We start from the raw sequence: 26,294 nt of genomic DNA on the forward strand, positions 1-26,294 counted from the left end.
TGAACCCGGATTTGGCCTAGGATTTGAGGGAAAGGCGAGGTGGTTAACTTTGACTGAACAGAGTAAGCTTACCCAACCCTATCCACTATTATAGCGGATCACCGCCTTTAACTTAATAGATTTCTCCTGCACTGACGGCTGACTGCTAAAGACAAAGGTGTAATGTTCACACTGAACAACTAATGTAAGTTTAATACAAATAATAAATATAAAACTGAAAGGACGTTGGCTATCTTCAAAGTTTCAATAAGTTGCAACACAACACCGCCATGTTTTGCAGCTACAATGCGAACGCTCTAAACACCATAAGGCCCAGGCAAGAACTACCCTAAATATAGCACGAAACATGGCAGCACAAAACTCACATGACCTCACCGGACAATTACAAATGTGCAGGCGCGACTCGTCGATGACAGTAGTTAATAAATATGGCAAACTAGCGGTACGTTTTAAAGGTGCCATAATAAAAAATAAGGTGAAATCCAAATTATTAAACAATTACAGTTAAATATAAACATATGTGTTTCCACTGGTCAAAACATTTAATGAATAAAAATGTTAAAATAGATAAGACCAACGAAATCTAAACCGTTAAAATACCAGACTAATAGAGCAACGAAACTCATGGATTTTCTTTGAAACATAAATATGTAAAATGTGTATTTGTTTGTGAAGATTTGATTCAACAGATTATACATGTTTGTCGTAGGTTGGTTTGTATCCGAAACTAAATGTAACGTTGGAAACAATCAATACACTAGGTGGAGGCATTAAGTTAAAAATAAAATCGTATTCAGTCACCATAAGAAACAATCCCAACTTGCAAACCAAATCCACCACAAATAAGCTCGCTAAGATTATTTCCTCTCGACATCCAAAAACTTGTTTAATACTTAACCAGTAAATGTTTTGACCATAAAACTTTATTCTGGCTGTGACTGCCATTTCTAAACTTCCATTCTAGTTTTACTTAGTGGTTCCTATGAATCATGCAAATGTAGCAACTATTAAAAAAACAGCAATTTGCTCATAATCTTACAAACTTCGTAGTAGTTCCTCTCACAATTTAATTAAGAGATACATGCTACTCTAAAATGGCTAATTGAAACGTGAAAAGCAAAAATGTGACTTTGGTGGCCATATAACCAATACGCACACAGTATCAATTGCATCCGATTATATTGTTTTTCAGTCATAGAAACATAAACACTTCGACAAGGTATTTTTTCAGACAACAATAGTAAATATAAGCAGTAAATATTCCATGTACTGTAATGACTAGCTTTGAACCCTCTAGTTTGAAATCTAAGTTTAGTTGTTGTTTGGGGGAAAATTTTAAGAGTTTTTATGTGGTCAGAAACAGTACAATGTTATCTGTGAAAAGTTATTGCGAAATGTTATCTATAGACCAGTTTGTTTAGATTTTGGATTTTGGGCAATTATGCCCCATACGAGGTAACCGGCCGCAAAAATTACAGCAGTCAGAAGAACAAACATCCCAAGTTGGAAGATGTTATAAGCTGCTTCATTAGCTTCATTAGCTTCATTTCTGTCTCCTAGAGTGTCTGCAGAAAAAGAAGGTTTAACTTAGCTAAACATATGTGCATGGAAAGCATTTGTTACGGGAACTAGAGCTTAACACTTCATGCAGACTAAAAATAATACTATTCTTATGTATACATCGAACGAGACCAAGAAACTTAATGCCGAATCAAGCTGATTATCAATGCATTTCAGTGCGACCAGAAGTCGTAGATTAAACATTCAGTTGATGGTGGGATTCGAAGCCATCGCATACCATTATTCAGTACTAAGTATTTCGTTTTTAAAGTAACTTTTTTGTTTTCTGGTCAACTCAAGGCCGAGAATGTTTCCTATATAAAACTTCAAAAAAGCGATGCATAAGTTAGCCAAGTTGGCCGAGTGGTTTAGTACAACCGACTTGTGTTCAATAGTTTGTGAGTTCTAATGACTGTTAGTTAACGCATTTAGGCGTTGCCGGCCCATCGAGGATGAAATTAAAACAAACAAACAAATTCACTGTCATAGAAACAGGAGAAATATTTAATAATTGAGGCCTAATATAGCTTAAGTAAATATGTCCCCAATGGTTTTACTTGATAAATACAACAATTTGATAACTTGAAACATAGGCAACTGCAGTAATTTGTCCTGAACTAAGTTAATATGTAGAAGAGTTTAATTATTGTGTTGGTACCTTGCATAAGCAAATACTTGGTAGTTTGTAAGATGTGCACTGGCCCTGCAGAAACTCGATGGCTGCGTCCATTGTTGTCAACAGATCGTCTTTTTTTCCCACCACACATCTGCAAATCAGTATAATATTTATAATTTTTTTTGATGTTTATAAGTATTATTAAGGATAAATAAAGCAGCTAAATGTAATCTGAAAAAACTCAAACATCTTGTTTTTTCTATGTTAATTTCAATTAAAGCAAACTTATTGACAAATAAGTAAATCAAATATAATCCACTTTACTTGCAATGATGTAAGCAGCTGGACGAAGTACTTATTATGAGCATAACACAACAAACAAACTCAACTCACCTGTCCAGGACATTGTCCAGTTGAGTTTTGACAGATGGTCACGTCGCAGTGGATGTAGATAAATTGTTCTGCGTCGGTAAAGTTTGTCCACACAAAGCTCATCAGCTTGAACGTCGCAAAGTTGGATTTGTAATTCCGCATTAACATCTTTGCATCGGCTGCCTCGCCTCCACTGGGTGGCGCAATGCATCTAATAATATTCACATCAATGTAAGCAAGTTGAAATAGGGCAGGAACTTGGCCGAACGGTCTGGCGCGCCTGACCCATATACAGACATAAAAAACCTGATCGGGATTCGTCCCCGGGAGAGTCCTGGGTTCGAACCCCGTGAAAAAAAAAGTTGAAATAGAATGCACCGTTCGAAAAGCAAGAGCATGTCAAACACAACTACTGCTTACCCGCTTGCTACAACAGGGTAGTTCGGCAAACCACTGGCGTTTTCAACTCGTGTCGCCCAACATTCTTCAAGCTGTGCACAAACAGTGTACCAAATTCATATGAACAGTATATTAAAAATTGTTTGGATGTTCAATATTAAATCACGGAATAATGTTTGTTTTAGATAGGTTTCAAAATTTTTATTTAAAGGAAGGCTTAAAGATGGAGTTATGTTTAAAATACAAAACCAAGTTACACACCAGAGTACGGACCGGACATTTTGGGTCGATTCGGATGTTATTTTTTACCAACTGGGTTAATTCGGACCTGACTTCACATTGTATGACCGTAACCATTGTAATTACATATTCTGTACTTTTGCAGGCTTTGATGGATATGTCTGTCAAACAAACTTTTGGGCCTTAACCGGCTTATTCAAAACGATTCGGGTTCAGGCTTGAATTTCGGGTCAGATCTCAACTATGTTGCATACAAAGCAAAACAATGACTACAGGTAACACAATTCTGTTTAACTAAAAACACAAGTGTATCATGTGAGTTTGTTATCCATTTTGCTCCAATAAGTTTGTTTTACTTTTTACCTGGACAATGAAGTCATCGTTGCTTGGAGAAATTTCTTCAAGTGTAACTTCAGCAAAAATGTAGTTGGGCACAGTGACTTCCCCAGGCAAGCTTTCGTTGAAATGTTCGTTTGTAAAAAGATTTAGAGCGACGTCAAAGTTTCCTGTATTCTCGGCCGAAATTTCAACGGATCTGTACATTGTTATTTCGAAGATAATTAAACATATTTCTATAGGGATTTAGAACTATAGTTTCATTTTCTTGTTTTTATTGGTTACTTTTCATAATGTTTGGCCAGTACTAGTGATGATAAAACTAACATTGCACAATGAAATAATTACCAACTGATGTCGTGTGCCAAGTAACATCTGGCATGTGCCTTTGTTGTCGCCTTACCCAGCTTGAGGTTGGACGTTGGATGACGTGAGAAGTTGATCGGCTTCAAATAGACAAGTCACATTGAGCTTGTTTTGCACGTCGCGTTGGATCACGGCAGTAGACGGAGCTAGGAATCTCCAGATCAGGAACGACACTGACACCATATCGTTCTCATTCTGTTAATACAAAAAATGTACGTAATCATTCACAGTAAAAACGCAAAAAAATTTACAAAACCAAACAATGTTATGGCGCGTTAAATTCAAATACCATTCATCTTTGCTAACTATGTTTTTTCATTGTTTAAATAAGTAACCGATGATTTGCCTGAGCGTTGTTAATCAGTTTATGCAGCGTCAATATATAAAATAATCGTATGTTACCTTGTAGGCACCTTCACACTGACCAATGTCAAACACAAACACCGGGTCTGCCCCCGTGACCTTGCAGTTGTCATTAAGTAGAGAAAGGGGAGTTTCCCTGTCCAATGCGATGTAGAGTGTGTCACCGAGTTCATAGTCTAATGTGGTCTGTTCATCAGCTGTTACCCTGCGAATAGCAACTATAGCGGTGACAGTATACTTGATACGTTTGCGTTTTGCTCAATGCGTAACGTAACTGGTTTTTGAACTATTTGGTTGGAAACTTTGAATCCAATTCTTCCTTCTTTATACCTTTACAGCTTATATTTTATTTGTACAATCGAAGTTTTTGTGCGATGTCTAAAAACACTACGCCAAAAATCAAATATCTAAAGTAACCCAATCATTACTAATCTCTTAAGGTTTATTAATGTTACATCAATCAAAAAGTAAAAAAAGAAGAACTTACGGGATGGTCAAACTTTCAGTCTGGCACACGCTCATTGATTGTTCCGTTCCTGCAAAAAACATTACATTACTTTTAGTTAGGTTACCCCTTTTGAACTAAATAACAGGCACCTTGCTGCATTGGATAGATAAAGTTTTTGAACCAAATAACAAGATTGATTAAATTATCTGCATTTCCGCATTGCATAGATAAAATTTTGCTTCAGCCCATTTCACTAAACTTGCGTTTCAAAACTATTTTTGTAGTTTTCTACAAGAAGAACCTAATGGGTTTTGTTTTCCCTTTTTCACAACCTAAAAAATTACAGCTCGATGCCACTGAATTGACAAAATGACAAATAATGAACATGATATGGTGCAAATCAATTTAATATAATCTCATTTACTTTACGGGTAATTCGGAAAGTTTAATTTTTTTCCATCAGTATCAACCTTTGAAAATGTACCTAAAACATTCATTGTCCGATTTGTTTTTTGTCTTTTGCTTTCTAAAACCAAATAGCACTAACCTGAGGGAAGGTTGACCGTCGCATTAAATCCCTGCTGAGTACCGGAAACGTCGCTGATAAAGATAAGAGTAAGATTTGTCGCAGTAACTGTGTGATTCAATCCTCCACCATAATGTCCAGTCAATCTTTCTACATTTCCTTGGTCGTCTTTAAACTGAAAAAAAATTCGCTCCATTGATCTAGTGGAAAAACCCTGGTTTAATTTGGGGGTGCATAAGGCGCGGGAGAAAAAAGGGAAGTTATGACGCCGCAAAAACATGTCTGGGGTTGGTCAATGGAATAAAACTGTTTTTCACAGAAATTTGGGTGTAATAACCGCTCTGACTGGGTTTCGAGTGCCTGGAGAGTTTGTTAGCGGCTTGGTAACCATTGGGAAAAAATACTAAATAAACAACAGTCAGGACTTGATTGCACTCAAAATAATCTCTATCTACGAGTGAAAGAATAACAATTTTTTTCTAGATTTTTAGGCAACGGTAAAATGGATTTCTTTGAGTGGTTTAGTTAGAAAATCAAAGCAAAAATGCTGTTGGTAAAATGGCGATCTGTGATGTGAGAGTCAATAGGAAATTGGAGCGTTATATTTGTCGAACCAGGGCCAACATCCGCTTGCGTCTTATCCATGAAACGAACAAACTTTCACAGTATTTTCCTATAAAAAATCACCAGGAACATATCGAGAGAACTAACGTTGTTTGCCGGTTGGTTTGCAACTGCGGCGCTTCATATATTGGGGAAACGCGACAAAATCTGGCTGTAGGACTCTAAGAACATCGCATGGACCAAAAATCAGAAGTGTGTCGGCACATTTTTTTGAATCCCACACATAAAGTTAATTTTGCCGAGCCAAGACCGCGTAAAACTGTTGTTTCTCGAATCGCTTTCTATTCAAAAAGCATGACTCCGAGCTCAACATCGACACAGTTTCCACGCCCTTGCGTCTGTTCAACACCTGACCTATTTCTTCGGTTCTTATCTTTTTTCTACGTCACCGTTCTAAACGCCAGTTCCCTGTTATCGCCTGTGACGTCACTTCACACACCTGGCATTTACCTTTTTTTCTTAGTGCTTTATATACCGCGTTCTACAGCTTGATTGACAACCTCCACTGATGATGACAACACAGATTGTTAAAACGTCTGAACGATGTATTCTATATACGCTTCAGGGCTGATCCCAGTTATGAATTTATGTTCATCTTAACTGATACTGGTCAATCTGGCGATCCCCTACTACGAAGCTGGCATGTGCAGCATACGAGGCAGGCAACGGTGCTTGTGATTCGACTTTCGGCGGATTCTCCACTGGGCCTGTGTAGCTCAGTTGGTAGAGCGCGAGTCCCGGAAAGACTCCTGTCGTGGGTTCGAATCCCACCGCAGGCTAGATTTTTCTAGCCTACGCCTTGCCATATGATGGTGAATGCTTGGTGACCGGCTGATTCGGTATAGCGCCTTCAATGGGCCTGGCGTACTGTGATTTATATATGAGTGTGCCGCGATCGCTGGTCTGCATAGACGCTTCAGGGCTGATCCCAGTTATGAATTTATGTTCATCTTAACTGATACTGGTCAATCTGGCGATCCCCTACTACGAAGCTGACATGTGCAGCATACGAGGCAGACAACGGTGCTTGTGATTCGACTTTCGGCGGATTCTCCACTGGGCCTGTTTAGCTCAGTTGGTAGAGCGCGAGTCCCGGAAAGACTCCTGTCGTGGGTTCGAATCCCACCGCAGGCTAGATTTTTCTAGCCTACGCCTTGCCATATGGTGGTGAATGCTTGGTGACCGGTGGGCCTGGCGTATTGTGATTTATATATGAGTGTGCCGTGATGGCTGGTCTGCATAGACGCTTCAGGGCTGATCCCAGTTATAAATTTATGTTCATCTTAGTTGTGATTTAAATAAAAGTTTTGTTTGGAGCCAGGCATTTCAAAATAGGTTCGGCTTTTGTGTCAATAAAACATGTTTGAAAAAAAATCCAAACTCGGAACAAACTGAGGCTTGATTAAAACCTGGTTCGGTCCGTTTTGGTTCTGCAATGTAATTTAAAAAGAAATAACCACTCACTTACGTATAAAAGGTCAAAGTTATTTTCGATGGTAAAAGTGGAGAATTGAAACACCAAGGACGTGCTGCTTTCCATGCGAAATCTCCAAACACAACCAGACGTAGCTGGGTAGTTACTCGGAAAGTTTGGAGACTGTAAGTTATAAACCGGGCCGGTAGCATCTTCTCCGCACAAAGTAGCTAAAACACATAGAAAACAGTAATGTAAAACTCCATAGGAGCTTTCGTGCTGATGCACAATAAGCGTAAGTTGTTTGATAGTTCAACTGCACACATTACAGCCGATAAAAACAACTGTGAATCCTGAACAGTTACTTAGTTACTTAACCACATGTATTTAAACTGTTACTCAAAAAACATGAGACTTGTTTGGCCTGGCTGCGCAAACCTCTACCCTTAATGTTCACCCGTTTCACTGATGAGACTTAACAGAATGAAAGTCTTTGCCTGTATTAACCTTAAAATAACACACAATAAACATATTCTCTTGACTCCGAATTGATAAACTTAAGAGGATGGCCAAGTTCACGAAGGGACTTTTCAGAATTGCACAAAATGAAACCTTTTTGGAAAACGTGTTAAATTTGACTTACCAGCGTGCAATACGATTTTTACTGCTCCCGTTGTGAGGTTTGTGACACAAGCTATATAAACAGTAGAGCTTTCAATAAAAACCGGAAAAGATAAACCTCCACCTTCCAACGTTCCAGCCAATGTACCTTCCTCGTTGGGTCCCTCGTAAATCTAGGTTAAACACAATGAGGCTAAAGGTTAAAATTTACACATTCATGACAATTTGTTTCGTTAAGACTTCTTACCGAGCTTGAACGAACTATTGTGTAAAACACGTCAGTTTAAACCAAGTCAAACAAATACGACAGAAATGTGGCCGAGTAAAAAGTCAAGGCTAATTTCAGCCTGTTTTGTTCAAAACCAAATTTCGAACGTTTTCCGAAAACCACTTTGTTTCAATTAAAACTCCAAATCAAGTCTACGACAATTTTTTTTTCAAGCAGGCAATATGAAACAAGCCAGAAATCGAGTTAAAGTATTTAAAAAGAAGTGATTTTGGTTCGTTACTTTAATCGTCTAGTCGAGATAAATGTGTTATATGCGCACGTGTGTCATACAAACTGTTTTTTTTTTCTGGTTAAAACATCGAAAAAATAATAATCAACGGCTTGCAATAAGATGTAGAAAGATCGAAAGTGTGCAAACTGTCCGCCATACAGTTTAAAAAGAAATGCACCAACAGCATTTTGTGTACCGAAGTTAAAGGTTATACTCATAAGACTTTACCTTACAAAAGTTGTCTGCAGCTAGCTCTCCACTTCCAAAATAAGTAATCATTCTTGTGGCCCCCAGTGAGTGGATGACACGTCGAGTATATGTGGTACATTGAGGTAAAATGTTCACTCCTAGCGAACTTGTAGTTATTTCCGCTTCGTGACACTGACCGTCCGACACTGAACATGAGATTTACCATTAGAAATAAACTTACACATTGTTCAATGGTTTTATTTGATAAATTGCAATATTTAGTTTGTAAATTTATATGCCGCGAGTACAAATTTGTTTGAATGGCTATGCTTTATTGCTATAGTTGCCAAAACTTACTTACCTCGATGCAATAAACTCATTAGGCCCACGAAAAGAGCAAACTTTACCAGCAAAATTGACATTTTCGACGTTTTGTTTGACAAAACACAACTGTTTGATACATCAACTATACCTGCTAATATACAATACATATAAATCATTAAACATACTAAGTTACTACTGCCAATATAACCTACAACTATATATATTTGCACATATACTACGTACGCATATTTTTGCTTTTCTATATTTAAACATGTTTTATTTGAACTTGTTTAGTCAAGTGTGGCAACAACTTTGCCTAAATCATTTTAGCAATACAAGTCTTATAATGCTACCTCTCAGCTGCAACTCTTCGTATGCGCCAATTTCCTTTTCGACATTATAACACACTGTGGTCTAATAAACAGTCGTACACACCGCAAGCCCCGCAACACAACGCAGGTGATTCAAACCGGATCAATACAGTTGCGACGCTTATCCTGTGCCGATGCCGCTACATCTAACTGGGTTAAAACGCGTATTACGTTGTTCACGTGAGTCGTCGTTCTTTTTTCAAACTCCGCGGAAGCAAGCTGCACACAGTGCCCATTGTTTTAATCCACAAGTCCCGTCATTGCAGCTGCTGTTTTTTTGTAACGCCACTCGAGTTTGTTGGGAGTAACAGTCTGATATAAAGTGTACCATTTAAGATTTTAACCATCTATATGTACTGAAACTCATAGTAAAAGTTTAATAGTAAGCTTTACAGAACACGTTTTAGTGTTTACAGCAGTTTGCACGATTTTTAATTTTATTTGGCAAGACAGCATTTTTTCCCTGGTCATTATACAAAAAAACTCACAAGTCCTTTGGCGCCCAAGTTTAAAATTGAAATGAGCAAGATCAAAGCCCCACCCCTTACCTAACACGGTTGGTTAGCTTGCAGGGCTCCCCACGACTGGCCACCCCCTCTTTTACTTACACCTTTAAATCGTTTGCTATACAAGGGTGTATACGTGGGTAGAGCTACTAATAAACTTGCGACAGATAAAGTTTCTTAAGTTCCGATAGATGGCGTAAAGAGCACAATTATTTAACTACAGATCGTCTGGGATAGAGTTAGGGGCTAAATTTAACACGAGAACTAAGTTTGCAGGTTAAAATTATTTTCATTGTAAAACCTCACCTCAACTGTAATCGCATAAACCGTCAGCGTTTTCATACAATCTTCCTTGACAATTTACAAATGCTCTTTGTGCCATCTATCGGTATTTAGCAAACTTTGTCCAATACCAGTTCTTACAGTTGAATCAATCGGTCAGTGACTGAATTGCGAGTCAAGTGTTGCAAAAGCTTTGTTTAAATCGTTTCAGCTATACCAGTATCATAATGCTACATTTTAGCTAAAATGCTTTTTATGCTTCAGGTTTCCTCATCCACACTATAATGCACTGTGGCCTACTAAGACATTGCCGGCGCAAACTATCGCAGCCCCGTAACACAATGCAGGTGACTCAAACCGCAACAATACCGTTTCGGCGCCTATGCGGTAACGATGCCGCTTAAAACAACTGGATTTAATGCGTAATACATAACTCATGTGGTTCGACTGTATTATGGAACCTGTGTTTAATTATTTCGTTCACCTTCTAACCGTTTTGGTTTTATTACTGAAATTGAAACATGAACCTTTAATCCTTCAAATACATTGGGTAATAAAGCATAATTTTTTAAAATTTGCTGTTATTCTTTACATAAACCACCTCCCATTTAATGCCTTATCACATTCAAAACTTAGTATATATCAATTTGATAGTTACTACCCACATAGGCGCCGAGTAGGCAGTGGCGGGGTGGCGCCGTAACCTTGCGTTTTTAAAGCACGGTGACGGCCATCGTGAATATTTTGGTTAGTTTGATAGCAGTATCGTACGAAAAATCGTAAAATGTGAAGAAAATCAAGAACGATTTTGCATTTAAACAAGGGTGCTGGCGAAAAAACAACAAAACGTGCCTCCAAACTGCAACCCGTTTGGGATAATGCCTTGTTTATGACATCAAACACACAGTTGTTTGGCAGTGAATGGATGATCATTATTGTGTACAATGCGAATGTGTTGTAATTAATAATTATATCAGTTGGTACAAAGCAAAAAGATCGTGACCAAACATTTCTTTTAAACGTTGCCAAACCAACAGTAACTCTTCAGCAACGTGTTTCAAATTTATATTATTTTAAACATTCTCTCATAAATGATTTTGACGAACGTTGCATTTTATTGGAACTTTGTTAGGCTTTGAGCTCTTGTTGTTGCACGCATTAGTGACGTCACATTTAGTGACGTCATATATTACGTCCGCCACTTTGCATTTTTGTAAAACTCGGCGCCTATGACTACCCAAAACAAAAATTCTCGAAAAGCCCGACCCACTTTTTAACCTGAGTTCAGCCTGCATACATTAATAGTTAGGGTGGGATCTTTTTATTAAAGTTAAAGGTTGGGCAGAATCTTTTTATTATTACAATGCTGAGTGCTTGTAACTGGGTTAAGTGGTTTACCCAGAACTCATTCCCTCAACTGTTTATTGTATGTGAAACCTTTTGAGACACATTTGTGAAAACTTTTTACTTGTTATTTAAATGGATGTACAGTTATTGGATTGGTTCTGTTTCTCCCTGCTATACCGTTTGGTGATCAGCAAAAGGAGCAATGTACGGTGCTAAACAATACAAAGAGATAGCTTATTAGAAATATGAAGCAAGTTTTTAAAAGTTGAGGTTTTTTGTATTGGTTCATCGCGACTTTGTTACCATAAATCAAACAGTACTTCATTACTGCAGACATTACCCACAAACTGCGTCCCTGTCTTTGAGTAGCGTCATCTTTAATGAAACACCTTAATTGACACTAATTAAAACGTGCACAAGAACTTGGAGTTTTTGAGAACTCACAATTCCTATTTTTACCGCATGCTATAGAGCAGTGCTCTTCAACCGGTGTGTACGGTGCACCCTAAGGTGCACCAACATATGCATGGGGTGTACCAGTACCAAAAGGTATACAAGTGGCATCACCAGCTTTTAATAAACCATTAATATTTGACTTTTAAGATATTAGAAAAAATATGTAGGTTTCAACTTAGACAAACAACTAACTTTTTGCTTTATAAGTGAAAATTTATGTGTATTTGTGTCATTTCTCGAAGATTGGATAAAACGTCTTGCACTCACTGTATTCCTTTTCACGATTCTGCCACGTCACTTCCAATTAGTTACAAAAGTGTGATATAACGCATCCAATGCTTTGACGTTTCTGTTAATGTTAGTCTGTACAGTTATTGTTTCTTTGACATAATTTGTGAAAAACTTTACAGTGCAAGTTTATACGAATTCTAAGGATCTATGTACGGTAAACTTTTAAAAAAGGTTTTTATTAAATCGTGTAAATTTGCACATTAATTAAGTTGTGAAGGTTGGTTCGAATGGCAATGATGTAATTTAAACCATTTTGTTTAGATATATTCATTTATTTTGTTGAGGTCATTTATTATGGCTTCTAGTAAGCAGTGTCAATTCAGTAATGTTCGTGTGTACCATCGCTTTTTGTAGGTGGTGTATTAAACAGTTGTGTTGTGTGTGATGGCTGTACAATAATTTTGCTGTTGAGTGGTCAAAATGAATGCATCTGTTGCTCAAACTTTGTAAAATAAATCGTTAAAGCGTGTGGCTGAATCATTCAAAATTGTAAGTCAATAAACTATTTAATCGATGATTTGTTCAGCAAAGTAAAATTGCATAGTTTTATAATAATGTCAAAAAATTATTTAGGATATAACAAAAAGCACGCTTCAAACTTATTAAAAGCAGTTTTAGAATTTGCTGAGCAATGATTTGAATAAGTTGTCACCCCATAGCTTGAGTCGTTTTTAATAATAAAGTTCTTTTTATGTCATACTCTGATTACAAAGGCCGTGTTGATTTTACAAAAATTATGAATCTGTAATTAAACCAATAGCTGCAGCATAAATAGAATTTGATTACAGTCCTGTTAATGTGTCCCCTCGCTTTATCATTACTTTAATGCTAGCTATGCCCTCCTGTATGTCTGCAGCTAATTGATACACTAAAATAAAGTACAATTAATTACTTTAGCAAATAAACAAATGTCATTCAACACGTCGAAAAAAGAACCACAAAGTTCGGTGTGGGATGAACAGCGAAATACCAAACTACCGGTAAGTGCAAATGTTTTGCAAAATTTAATTCCCATTTAACTGACTTAGGTTATAATTAACAACATTTTGGAGATATCGGCCGTACATTCTGCAGTTGCAAAGAGGTACCGACAGTAATAACTTGATTTCTAAAGAAATATTGTCGAAAGTTATATGTGTAAATGAATAGTTTTATAGTTTGCATTAAAAATGCTTCCAAAATATTGTTCCAACCACTGAAGATGAGGGGTATGTATTAGGTGACGTATTTTTGTTTTTATTTTTCGCTAAACACACAACACACTGTTGTCATTGAAAAAACAACTTAACTTTTTATTTTTCAGGTTTCTGACAAGATAACATGCGAAGAATGTGACATTACCTTTCACCGACCACCACCAAACCAAGGTTAAAAACGATAAACATTGCAAAAATTTGTGTATGTAATGGGTCACTTTTATCAGATCGAATAGCATTTGACAAATTTGACCCAAACGGAATCCCAGACCCACCGGAGCAATCGAATGGCAATGAGGATCAAATCCCAAAGGATACACAACATACACCCATGCAGGTTAGATAGTTATTTTTATTTCGTTGTCTTTTCAAACCCCCAGGGGAATAGTCTTTTACACTACTATGAAATACTTGGATTTGGAAAAGTAGTCGCGAATTGGATTGCAAAAGTCGTCGCAGGTTAACATCAAAACATTTATTACAAAATTTTGTTCAAAAATATGCTTATCCTTTTTAAGATATAACACCTCGTTTCGACGTGATATATAACAACGAGCGAACTAAAGTAACACATTAAGTAACAAATCATACTGTTGTAATATGTCACCATTCATATTCAAAAGTGCAAAAAAAACTAGATAATTAAACATAAATAAATAAAATTGTCCTAATGACCAATATGATACAAAAAGTATCGTAGTAATGCAGGGTATTGTACAATATGTCTTATTTGTAAAAGTGCAAATGTGGCATTTCAAAGACAGTGGTATTCAGCACAGTTAGAAAAATCAATAAAGTTTAAAATTGGATTTCAAAACTGATGATTGTTTAATCATTACAGAAAAATAAGTAGAAAGTCCAAAAGCTCATTTCAAAGCTACTAACAAATACCGATAAATGACGTAAAGAGCGCGGTTATTTAAATTTACAGTAAGAATAGAATAGATTTGGGGACTAAATTTAACAAAAAACTGAGTTTTTGACTTGACTTTATTGTTATTATTATTATGGAAGCATAGACTAAACCGAGTGATCTTAACTCTCAGCACTTTTTACACAAACTGCTTTTAACATGTTTGAGTGTGCCACATACCGGAACTTAGCAAACCTGTATATTAAAAGTTTCTATATTATTAGTTCTAGGAGAGTTACTTTTCATGTATTGATTTGTTTGCTATAATTGTATTAACTCTATTATCTTTTTGCCATCTCGACTTCCAAAATCATTTATGTAATTCCAACAACGGCACTTTAATTTAATCGTTGTATACCTTTATTTTTTTCGGGTTTTAGTTTGGATTATAGAAAAAGATTTGATGTGGGTCTAAAATTGGTGCTCGATTGTTGAACAAATCAGCAAATACCTACAATGTATGCACCTATGTTGAACAGGATTATAGGTGCCCTGTATACATTTTAGGGGCTTTCAGAAAGCTGTAAACTATGGCTGATGGACGTCATTGTAATATACCTACTCTTTTGAAATTTTGTTGCTTTTTTGTTTTATAGGTTCTGCCTTGTCCACCATTTCAGCCAGCAAACCAAGTAGGAATAATAATTAAAAAACAGTATTTAGTAAAAATATAAAAATATACAAAAAAAATTTAAAGCAATTTTTAATCATAGATGAAGACCGCATAACTTCAATATTCTCTATTCTATTAACTTTGTTTGAACGCTGTTTTTGAATCTCAGTTAATAATTTTAACATTTAGCAGGAGCAAACAAACTGACTAAAAACTGTCACAAATCTATGACACGAAGTCAAGCTCAAATTATTCTGTACAGATTTTCAACAAGATTAAGATGAGAGAATTTAATTCAAACATTCCATCTCCACCACCGCTTCCTGTAAACCAATGTAAGTAGATTATGTTAAAAAACTATTGCTGTCGTCGTTGGACACTATTTTTGATGTTACCAAACAATCATTTCAGCCCGAATTGCATTTGACAACTTCGACCCTAATGGAACCCCAGCAGAAGAACCATCACAAATAGATGGCGATGAGGGTCGAAACCCGGATAATCAGCTGCAACCAGAACGAAACCAGCCTCGTAGCAACTAATGCTTGCCCAAATGTACTTTAAAAACTATGCTTTTGCGTTTATTTGCCATAGGTTTAGAATATTGTTGGCCCTTTCCAATGCAGATGGATGAACTTGTAATACACCTTATTGTATTAACCTTATTACTATTTAAAAAAGCTTCTCTCACTATTTGGAAAAGCTTCTGTCATAAATGTGGCTAAGGGATGTAAAGATTAAACTCTCATTGGACGAAGAACTGTATGTTTTTTAGATATCATGCATGTATCTATAAAATATTCAATCAATATATGTTTCTAGTAGCTATTAATATATTGATGCGTGGCTTTTGAACTAATTGTCTGAATTAAAAATCGCAAAATTTAAGTAATCAAGCTAAAAACCATGCAAAATGTACAGCTTATCTGACAAGAGCGCCTGTTGGAAGTACGATACCATATATACACTTCATTTTGAGAAGGTTTTTTCGTCATATCCTGGAAATTGCGCGTCAAAGTGTGACATGACGTGGCCAATGTTTTGATTTTGTTTCTTGTGCGTCTGTATGTTTCTCGTGGTTAAATCTTTGTCTACACTTTTATATGTGCAAATTATCAGTTCTAGAGAGACCAGTTAGAAAATAAATGTGCATTTTAAAAGTTCAGGATGAACTAAGAGACAAATGTGCTAACTGCTAAGTGTTATGGACATGGTGATTTAGACATTTAACAAGGTTTAGAAGGAAGCATTCAAACCATTTGCAAGTGTAAAACAAACAACATTATCAAAGGTATAAAAGTACAATATTACACCCTTTGTAAAAAGTGGGTGAATGTATTTAACAAAATTGTATAAACGGGGACGATATACATAATCGAACGTTATGGAGAAATCATCTAAAACATGTGACTTTTTTGCCAAAGATAAAAAACGTTTCATTTTCCAATTGTTTTTAGATGTTACCTAAGAATTGAACACTTTGTTTCATTTGCATCGGGTTATTTCCCATTACACTTGACAAGTCACTTTGTGTAAATGTAAGTATTAGGGAAACAATACAATTCTGCGTAAATATATTATCGATCGTTTTTGGCGGAGTTTGTTTGACAAAGATCAGAAATTTCCCTACCGGTTTGCTTGAATTGTTGTAAATCAAAACTTAAACGTTTTCTAAGCCAAAAAGGTTGTTTAAAAAAACAATTATTTTTTTTATAGTTTACATGAGTTTCTAGCAAATTGTTTAAAATCTAAACATTTTTGTCTGATTTGATTCATTGAAAAAAAAGTTGTTGAATACAACAATGTCACCAGAAGAAATGGAGCATTCACTACGGAGGAGGAGGTGGAGTTGTAAGTCGAGTTCCGGTTTGGGCTTAGGGTTCATTAAAAAAAGGCTTTTTTCGGGCTTCACTTTACACTCTATGTTAGTATTCATTGAGCTAATTTAACTAGCTAAGTTAAATTAATTAAACTAGCCAGTTGCTGAAACTGGCCTAATGTCAAACAGCCCAAAAACGCCTTGCTTAAGACCAATTATCTATTGAGTTTCTTGCCTTGGTCTTTCCTGAGGCTTCAATGTATAGGCTTGTCCATCAACATTTTATACTTTTACAACTCTACATAAATAAATAAGACAAATAGTGTTTTATTCGATATTATAAATCAATGCAAGTACTCCCGGGGTACACTGCTCTTAGTTTAATTTCCCCGATTATATATTAGTTGCATTAACACACTGCGGTTCCATGGTCACAAGTTGCGCAAAATTATTAACATTTTTAGTGACTTTAAGGATGCCCCTATAGCCGTTTAGGTTTAATCGTGTTAAAGCCCAATAATTGTGGTTGACTTCTTACTGAGGCGGTTTGCTTTTATAGTGAACAAGGAGCTGTGTGACCGCTACTTGAATTTCTGTTTTGTCTCTGCCCCACAATGGACAGGGAGTCCCGCTTTTCTTATCATAAAACCAATGTCAAAAAGAAGTCTTCTGGAAAGCGTAAAATATATTTTCCACAATTCTTAGAAATATCAGGTCTTGGTTAAGATTTAATAACAATTCAAAACGAAACGTAACTACAACAGTCCTGAACGTATAGGCAACATATGTGAGTTTCCGTGCATTCCAATTTTTTTATAAATAACTCCCCAAACGTATTTACTTAAAAACGGTTTATGCTCCTGGCATTTGGACTTGTAGTCATATTTAAATATAATGCTTAAACTTGTTTTGCAAAAACTACATTTTTCACATGCTGATCAGCGTTTTGCATTTTAATCTTGATTACGCAGCGTCCAATACCGTTCTCACAGCACACACTTTACACAACAAAGAAAATAATCACGGGAAATTAAACACACAAAAAGCTAATTTACAAACAAATGAATGTATTTTAAATTATTGTGGATGCATAACAAACAGTTGACATTCTTATTCAAACAAAGTGGCAGTGCGTTTAAGGCATTATTACAAACGAATTTATGTGATAAGATATGCTAATCCACCAGACAATTCGACATGTTGCAATGACAACCATTTTGTTCACAGTAAGCGAAGACAATTATTTCCTCAAATGTAATAAGTTGAGATAAAAATCAATTCATAAACGGGATGAGCGCTGAAGCGTCCATGCAAACCAACGATCAAGGCAAATATATACATAAATTAAAGTATGCCAGCACATTGAAGGCTTTATATCGAATCAGTCAAACACCTTTCCTACATAAGAAAGCGCATTCCTACATGACAAGGTGAAAACTATAAATTTACGTATTGTGTATTTAATTTTCAATTACTTTAATTGTTTTTAATTTTTAAAAAAGTTTTCATATTTAACTTTTTGTCAAATTTAGAATGCTTAAATAGTTATCGCATTAATGCAAACATTTGTAAATCATAAGAAAATTACACGATTTACTCCTTTTTCGGGGAAAATTTTTGTGTTCGAGGATGAAACTTTATCCAACAACTTCAATCACTCTGTCGCCTTCTTGTACTGCACCAGCATTGTAGGTCACAGTCAATTCCGTTGGGCAACTTGTAATTGCCCCGATAGAAGATACATTTTGTCTCACATATTTTTTGGCCCTAGTAAGTTGATCTTCAATTGCTTTTGAGTAAAGCAATGGATTGAGAGCGCTGTTGATTGGAAGCAACAGACAAGCACTCAACACATAAGCATCTGGTGGCATCCTGATTCCTCCAACACTCAAATATCCCATAACACAAATTGGAATCCAGCAACAAAAGTCGGTCAAAATCAACCTCGAGATTCTTTTCTGCATCTTGGAACTGACATCATTGCTTCTGGCTTCTTTCATGCGGTTGCTTTGTTTGTAGAAAAGAACGTATGCAATCACCATGTAGATGAACATAAGGAAGTTGATGGTGATGAGGAAAGTTGAATATTCCCAAGCAAACTCATTGGTTGTGGCAAATAAACGTGGCATACAAACGCTTGTTTCCCCATAATATCCAAACTCTCCTTTGATTGGGTTGCGAGGAAATGCCATTGTTATAGTTTGTTTCACATCGTTCCAACCCACCGGTTCTACACCAGTAATTCTTTCAGCAAGAAGTGATATGTTTTCTCTGGAAACAAAATCATTTCCAAAAATGTTGTTTGGAAACCAGACATCAGTTGTAAAATATTCTGAATTGACTTGAAGTAAGGGAATAATTGCCAAAACCGCAGCCAAAATCCAGCAAATCAATTCACCAAGTAAAACTCTAAGAACACCCATGTTTCGGATTGTAAATGGTTTGAAAGCTGATGCAAGGCGAAACGTTGTCATGGCTGTCATTGTAAACGCTGATGCCTCTGAAGAAATAATTGCAAGTGCTCCAAGTCCTGAACACAATCTACTTGATCGCCATTCCTTGTCAAATAGACAATACGAGCCAGAAAATTGCCTGGCTTGAACTATAACTGCAAGCAGATAAATTCCCATGAGGAAATCTGAGCAACAAAGGTTAAGAATAAAAATACTGGTGTTAATAAAAACATGTTTGTTTCTGTCTGCATTCCACAAGCTGTGAGCAGTTGCAATAAACACAAACAAATTTCCTCCCAAGGCTAACACAGCTGTTATCCAAAAAATTACCCGGTATATTGGATTGGCGATCATTTCGTTGACATCTGCAAATGCGTCTCCAGCCAAGTTTGCACATTCGTCACTTCCGTCCGAACAATCGCGAATTCCATTCTGCACCAGTTTTATTTCAATCGAAACAGGTTGTTTATTTGTGCAATAAAACCTTACTTTTTCGCAACGGCATTTGCTTTCATCAGATTCATTGTCACAATCGATAATTCCATCACAAAGTGTTTTTCGGTCAATGGAAACCCTATCCTTGCTTTTACAATAAAACTGGGTTTTGTTGCAAAGTTCAGGAAATTCATCTGAACCATCGTCGCAATCAATTTTTCCGTCGCAAGCCTGTGAGATATCTATGCTGATTTTTTCTTTGGATAAACAATAAAATCTGTTTGGGCAATTCGCTTCCCCAAACCCCCAAAAACTGTCTACTATTCCATCACATATTGAGTTCAACAGAACTTTAAAATCATCGCCCGAATCGATGCGATCCCGAAACCAATACCTTAATGGTGGGTTGTCAGTTTTTGCACACCTAAATACTTCGTCAAGTTTAAGGTGTTTGGTGTCTTCTGGCAAACACTGGGTTTGTTTTAAGTGATTAGGAGCCGAGCAGTATTTCGTGTTGATTTGATCAACACATTGCACACTTGAATTGCACAACTTCCCACTTTGATCCGAACAAACAGATTTATTTTGACAATGCATCTGATTTGACGGACAAGAACCCCTTATATCTTCACACAAACTTTGATTCAAACATAAACACTCATCAGACATATCAAAACAATCCAAAATACCATCACAAACTTGCTTGGGTGATATGAGTAACTTTTTATCCAAGCACTGAAAACATCTAAACTTTCCGTTGACAAAACAAAGATCAGATTTATCAGAACATTGAGCCACTGAGTCGTAAACGTTGACTTGTGGTAATACACAAACACCTTGTCTCGATGATCCAGAGCATTTAAATCCAAATCCCGACATGATTTCGTCACTGTTGTCACTGCAACTACTAACTCTGTCACAAAAATCGCTTCCCGCTATTATATTTGCATTTTCACAAATAAAAACCTTCTTACAATATTTATGTTTCCTTTCGTTGCAGTTTGATGAGACACAAATCACATTCTTGTTTTCACAACGATTTATGTCATCAGCACACGACGGTTGGATTACCGTGTTGCACTCTGATGGGACTGGAGAATGTACACGATACCTGACAAGCTGCTCACCCTTACAAGTTGTGACAAACATTGTGCAAGATTGACATGTAAAGTTTGTGATTGAACACAGTTCGTCACTTCCATCAAAACAATCCTTAAATCCATCACCAATCCAGCGCAAATCTATGCATCTGACTTTAGATGGGTAACGTTTGTTGCCAGGATCATACGGACATTTTGCGTGAGCTCCAGAGCAGTTACATGTGTAATGTGTCTCATCACTACCATCAAAACAGTCACCATTTCCATCACATAACAAAGATCGGTCAATACAACTTCCCTTTGTTACAATGCATTGTTTCGTGCCAACACATGCACATTGGAACTTATGAGCTGGACAAGTGCAATTTACTTCATCACTCAAGTCGCCACAGTCATTTACTCCATCACATTGATATTTTTTGTAGATGCAACCATGTCGAGTTGTACAGTTCTTTGTTTTGTAACAATCACATTCAAAACGATTAGCTGGACAGGTGCAATTTGCTTCATCACTCCAATCTCCACAATCATTCCACCAATTGCATTGCCAGGATTTGTTTATGCAACCATCATCTCTCGAGCAGCTGCTTGTTTTATAACAATTGCATTCAAACATATCAGCTGAACAAGTGCAATTAATTTCATCACTCCAATCCCCACAATCATTCCACCCATTGCATTGCCATTTGTTTTTTATGCAACCACCCTTTGCAGTTGTGCAGTTCCTTGTTTTGTAACAGGGGCATTCAAAGGTATCAGCTGGGCAAGTGCAATTAACTTCATCACTCCAATCTCCACAGTCATTTCTTCCATCGCAAGTGTCGTCTATTTCAATGCAACCACGGCCATTTGTGCACTTGTTTGTTTTGTAACAATCACATTCAAACTTATGAGCTGGACAAGTGCAATTAACTTCATCACTGCCATCTATACATTCCGTGTTTCCATTACAATGCTTTACCCAATATTTTCCACACCCAATTACACCTTTACAAGTTGTGTTGATGCAGTCACACTGAAACCTGCCTTCTAGACAATAATCGCTAAACTCATCACTCCAATCACCGCATTCGTTGCCCCAGTTGTGTACAAACATCATTTCAACGCACCTTGGTTTGTCCCCACACCGACCAAACTTGTGACAAGCACATTCGAACATTGAAGAAGGGCAGGTGCAGTTGGAACCACGATACGGTTCCTCGCACTCTGAAAGATTTTTCGGTTCTGTGAATAAAATATGCTTCAAATAAATAGTAGTCAAAGGAAGTCTATTTCAATAAGAAATAAAGCAGAAATGGAAATGAATACATTCATTTATATTTCTGTTTTACAAATTGATGAAAAACACGTGTATTTATTTTCATTGTATAAATGGTGTCGTTTTTTTCCCATTATAGATTTCAGTTTTTGTTCAAATACCGATATAAAAGCCTAACCTTGACGTTTTTAAAATAAATTGATTTCCTACTTGTATAAGGTCGTGGAGCCAGCCTGAGATCCTCACCCGGACATTCACCTTCAACAAATCCGACGAAAAACAATAGAAACAATAACCACATCATGTATAAGATTTCTATTTTGCAACTGTGAAAAAACACGTATTCTTGATTGATCTATAATTCTATAGTCTATACCTATTGTTGTAGTAATAATAAAATGACAATGAGATCATCTCCTTGTGTGACTTCGTTTCCTAGTGTAATTTTATTTTCCAAGGCTTCAAATTAGGGGTGTGCAACCTGTGGCTTGCGGGTCAAATGCGGTCCATTCCATCAAATTGGTTGCACACCCCTATTTCAAATTGTTGCACATTTATAATTTCATGACAACTTGGTATGAAAATGGTTAATTATGTTTGTGACGTCATACATGTTGACCATTGTCTGGCTGATAATGCTTTGAACCAGCTCTGAAGTTGGGGCTAAATGGAAATGCTTGGTCGAAAAAACGAAAAATATTTGTTTGATTTTCCAACCAAGCGTACTAATTTTCGAAAAGCTTTCCTGAATTGTAGACAAAAGTACAATCAAAATAGTAGAAATGCATGTTCATTGGCCGCGAGAAAGCAGAAAAGGCAAACTAACAAATTAGGCACCACGAAACGGGGCGTTATGAAAGGCGTTATACCGAATTAGCCGGTCTCCCAAGCATCCCCATATGACAAGGCATTTACATGGTCGAACTGGCGTTCCCCTACAACGAAACTGATTTGTACAGCATACAAAGCAGGTAACGGTGCTTGTGATTCGACTTTCGACTGGTTTCTTCACTGGCCTGTGTAGCTCAGTTGGTAGAGCGCGAGACCTGGTAGAGCGCGAGTCAGGGTCGCGTATTAGAATTTTGGGGTCGCGAAACAATATGCGTTATTATGTCAGTCAAAATAAATAACATACTTGCGTACTTTTATTGTTTTTCCCGTGCATAGGCTTTCAGGGGTGCACAACCTGCCGCCGTGAACATGTTTATTAGCATATATGCACTGGCGGCCGTGACGTAAAAAAAAACTCTTTTGCCAAATATTTTGAATTTAAAACTGTTTTTAACACATTTTGTGGAACTTTAAAGAATATTACCAGCTCTGTGATGCGGCCGCCATATAGCGAAATGGTTGTGCGCACCTGGGCTTTACCCATAAGGGGGTCGCGCAGAAATTTCTGTTTCAAAATTGGATCGCAGAGCAAGAAAGTTTAAGTAGCCCTTATTTAGTGTTTCTGTTTGACTGAATTAGTATTACATTGGGTGCGTTCTGTTTGATTAAAATAGTATTAGTTAGTGTACTTTATTTAACAGTAGGTAAACTGAATTGACTGAATTAGTAGTAAAAACTGTATTTTGGTTGACTAAATTAATATTATTTAGTGTTTTTTGTATGACTGAAGTAGTATTAGTCACTGTATCTGAATTATTATTATGTATGTTTGTTGACTAATGTAATGTTATTTAGCGTTTTTTGTGTGACTGAATTAGTATTAGTAACTGTATTTTGGTTGACTGATTTAGTAATATTTGGTGTTTTTTGTGCGAGTGAATTAGTATTAGTCACTGCATTTTGGTTTCTTTAATTAGTATTATTATGTATTTTGTTTACTGAATTAATATTAGCAACTGTATTTTGGTTGACTGAATGAGTACTAGTTGCTGTAATTTTTTTGATTGCACTAGTATTAGTTATGGTATTTAGATTTGCTGAATTAGTATTATAGTTGATGTATTTATTATGATTAAATTGATATTGATTAGTGTAGTTGTTTGACTGAATTAGTATTAGTTACTGTATTTTAGTTGACTGAATTAACATTATTAAGTGTTTTTGTGTGACTAAAATAGTATTTGTTACTATATATTACTTGCATGAACTAATATTATTTAGTGTTTTTTTTTTATATACTGTATTTTAGTTGACTGAATTAGTAGTAGTTACTGTATTTTGTGTAACTGAATTAGTATTAGTAACTGTATTTTGGTTGACTGAAGAAGTACCAACAACTGTATTTTAGTTGACTCAATTAAAATTATTTAGCGTTTTTTGTGTGACGGAATTAGTGTTAGTTACTGCATTTCAGTTTGACTGAATTAGTATTACTATATGTATTTTGCTTGACTGAAATAGTATTTGTTAGTGAAACACTAAGACAACGAATTAAAAACCGCTTCACAGTGCATCATAAACAAAAGCTAAATGAAATCTTATACTTTAAAAACTTTGCTTACGACTCGGACTTTAGCTACTTTTGGAAAGCAAAAAACATTTTATGCACACCAGTGCTAGTAACTTGAGAAAATGAAAAAAATGCCTGGACCTAAATGCCACTATTGTCTGAGGTAGAAAATCGCATTAAATTCTGCCAGGAGTAATTAATTTTTCGATTGAATAATGCTCGACATAGACTGGCCCATTTACCGATATATCTCGACAAGTTTTATTTTAACAACAAACACTTCTCGTGAGACATTTTAGGTCGAAACAGTATGCACAGTCTGCAGCATGTCATTGATTGGCTCGATGCTGTTACTTACTTTAAAACTTCATTTTTAGATAATAACTTATATAAAGGTAACTTATACAGTATATAATGCTTGGTCAAACCGGATCTTCGCCTAATTCGTACGAAACTTGAGGTACAAAAAGCTCTTTTCATAGCACAGTGGTAGTCAATTTTTATTAATTGTTTGCCATAACGGTCCCTCTCGCAATTTTCGTCGCGGTCCAAGCTAAATGCATTCATGAAACTAAACGTATATTAGTGAAACAACAACTACCGTATTTATTCGATTGTAAGCCGCCCTCGTCTGCAAGGCGCCCTCGATTGTAAGCCGCATTTTAAAGTGTTGAAAAACAATGTAAGCCGCCCTAGATTGTAAGCCGCACGCTCGAATTTTACATTTTACGATTGTTTCCTAAAACAACTTTCTGTAGTTATATATATGGTATGACTATTTGCCCATATCTGTTAATTTCGTTGATAACTGTACCCAACAGAACGTAGATCGACGAGTGCAGAAATAATATCGGTATAAAATTAAAATGTAAGCCGCCCTCGATTGTAAGCCGCCCCGATTAAAAGCCACACAACTGCAGGTAAATCCAGTAAATACGGAATAGAAGTGAATTTACTCCTTGCAAAATTATTCCAAAAACAACATGATGGCTTAATTTAGTTGACTAACGCGATCCCTCTAATTTTACGTGGCGGACAGCTAAGGGACCGCGGACCCTAGTTTGAGAACCGCTGCTGTACAAAATTTGGAAATCAATCACGTAGCATTTACCTCACACCTACTACTCTAGCCAGCGTATCACCAAGGCCGTTATACTTATAGCGGTATGATTTGTATAGCACGGAAGTACCAAGAAGGGAAATTCCTATCGAAACCAGTAAGTTATAAAGACGGATATATAAGATTCCCCTAAGGGTGCGCAAAAGACAGTAGACAGATGAAGTCTATTGATGCAGATACGGAAGTTAAACTTACAATGGACTTTGTAGTTCATAACGAAAGCAGGATATATCGCTTTAGCTATTTCTCAAAGAACGTTCTTTGCTTGATTGCATTCAACTTCTCATAGGGAAACTTCCAAACAGGATATTCATGGCATGAGCGATAAGACACCATTGAAATTTGCACAACAACGTGAAGTTATAAAAAGGGGAACTTTGATTAATTGAAAAGAATACTGCATTAAGCTCGAGGGGAAATCGTAAGCGAGCAAAGTCGTGCATGCAACAAGCGCGACGGTTGACTACACGAAGCCTGTTAGGAAACTCAATTTGAGCTTGCAAAGTCATGCATGTAACAAGCGATTTGGTGGAATGAACGAAACTCGGTTGGAAACCGGATTCAAGTGGGCCAAATCATGCATGTAACAAGCGCTATGTTTAAATGCACGAAGCTCGTTAGGAAACTCGCTTTAGGCGTGCAAAGTCATTGATGTAACAAGCGCCATGGTGGATTGCACGAAGCTCGTTAGGAAACCGGATTCAAGTGGGCCAAATCATGGATGTAACAAGCGCTATGTTTAAATGCACGAAGCTCGTTAGGAAACCCGCGTTTAGGCTTGCAAGGCCATGTATGTAACTAGCGCTGCGGTTGACCGCACGAAGCTCGTTAGGTA

General features: G+C 36.6%; 3 protein-coding genes and 1 non-coding gene across 4 annotated transcripts in view; 2 read left to right on the top strand and 2 right to left on the bottom strand.

Moving 5' to 3' along the window:
• Positions 1–26,294, bottom strand: part of LOC145219266 (scavenger receptor cysteine-rich domain-containing protein DMBT1-like) — a 106,922-nt gene that overhangs the window by 9,466 nt on the left and 71,162 nt on the right. The gene's annotated exons all lie outside the window — the stretch shown is intronic.
• On the bottom strand, positions 1,163–9,069 carry LOC145218420 (scavenger receptor cysteine-rich domain-containing protein DMBT1-like). The gene is made up of 13 exons (XM_080085832.1): positions 8,936–9,069; positions 8,614–8,780; positions 7,908–8,058; positions 7,319–7,494; positions 5,248–5,401; positions 4,740–4,788; positions 4,292–4,457; positions 3,927–4,084; positions 3,551–3,722; positions 2,969–3,039; positions 2,570–2,759; positions 2,219–2,327; positions 1,163–1,565 (listed from the first exon to the last, which is right to left on the bottom strand). Exons 1-13 carry the CDS (start codon positions 9,063–9,065, stop codon positions 1,402–1,404), a joined length of 1,857 nt encoding a protein of 618 aa, XP_079941958.1. The 5' UTR covers positions 9,066–9,069; the 3' UTR covers positions 1,163–1,401.
• Trnas-gga (transfer RNA serine (anticodon GGA)) lies at positions 6,556–6,629 on the top strand. Its single transcript has one exon. It is a non-coding gene; the product is annotated as a tRNA-Ser (tRNA).
• On the top strand, positions 13,060–15,621 carry LOC145218003 (uncharacterized). The gene is made up of 6 exons (XM_080085404.1): positions 13,060–13,131; positions 13,455–13,518; positions 13,575–13,684; positions 14,857–14,892; positions 15,136–15,208; positions 15,285–15,621. Exons 1-6 carry the CDS (start codon positions 13,060–13,062, stop codon positions 15,413–15,415), a joined length of 486 nt encoding a protein of 161 aa, XP_079941530.1. The 3' UTR covers positions 15,416–15,621.

Source organism: Phallusia mammillata, chromosome 3 (genome assembly GCF_965637545.1).
Source record: "Phallusia mammillata chromosome 3, kaPhaMamm4.hap1.1, whole genome shotgun sequence".
Classification (NCBI taxonomy): domain Eukaryota; kingdom Metazoa; phylum Chordata; class Ascidiacea; order Phlebobranchia; family Ascidiidae; genus Phallusia; species Phallusia mammillata.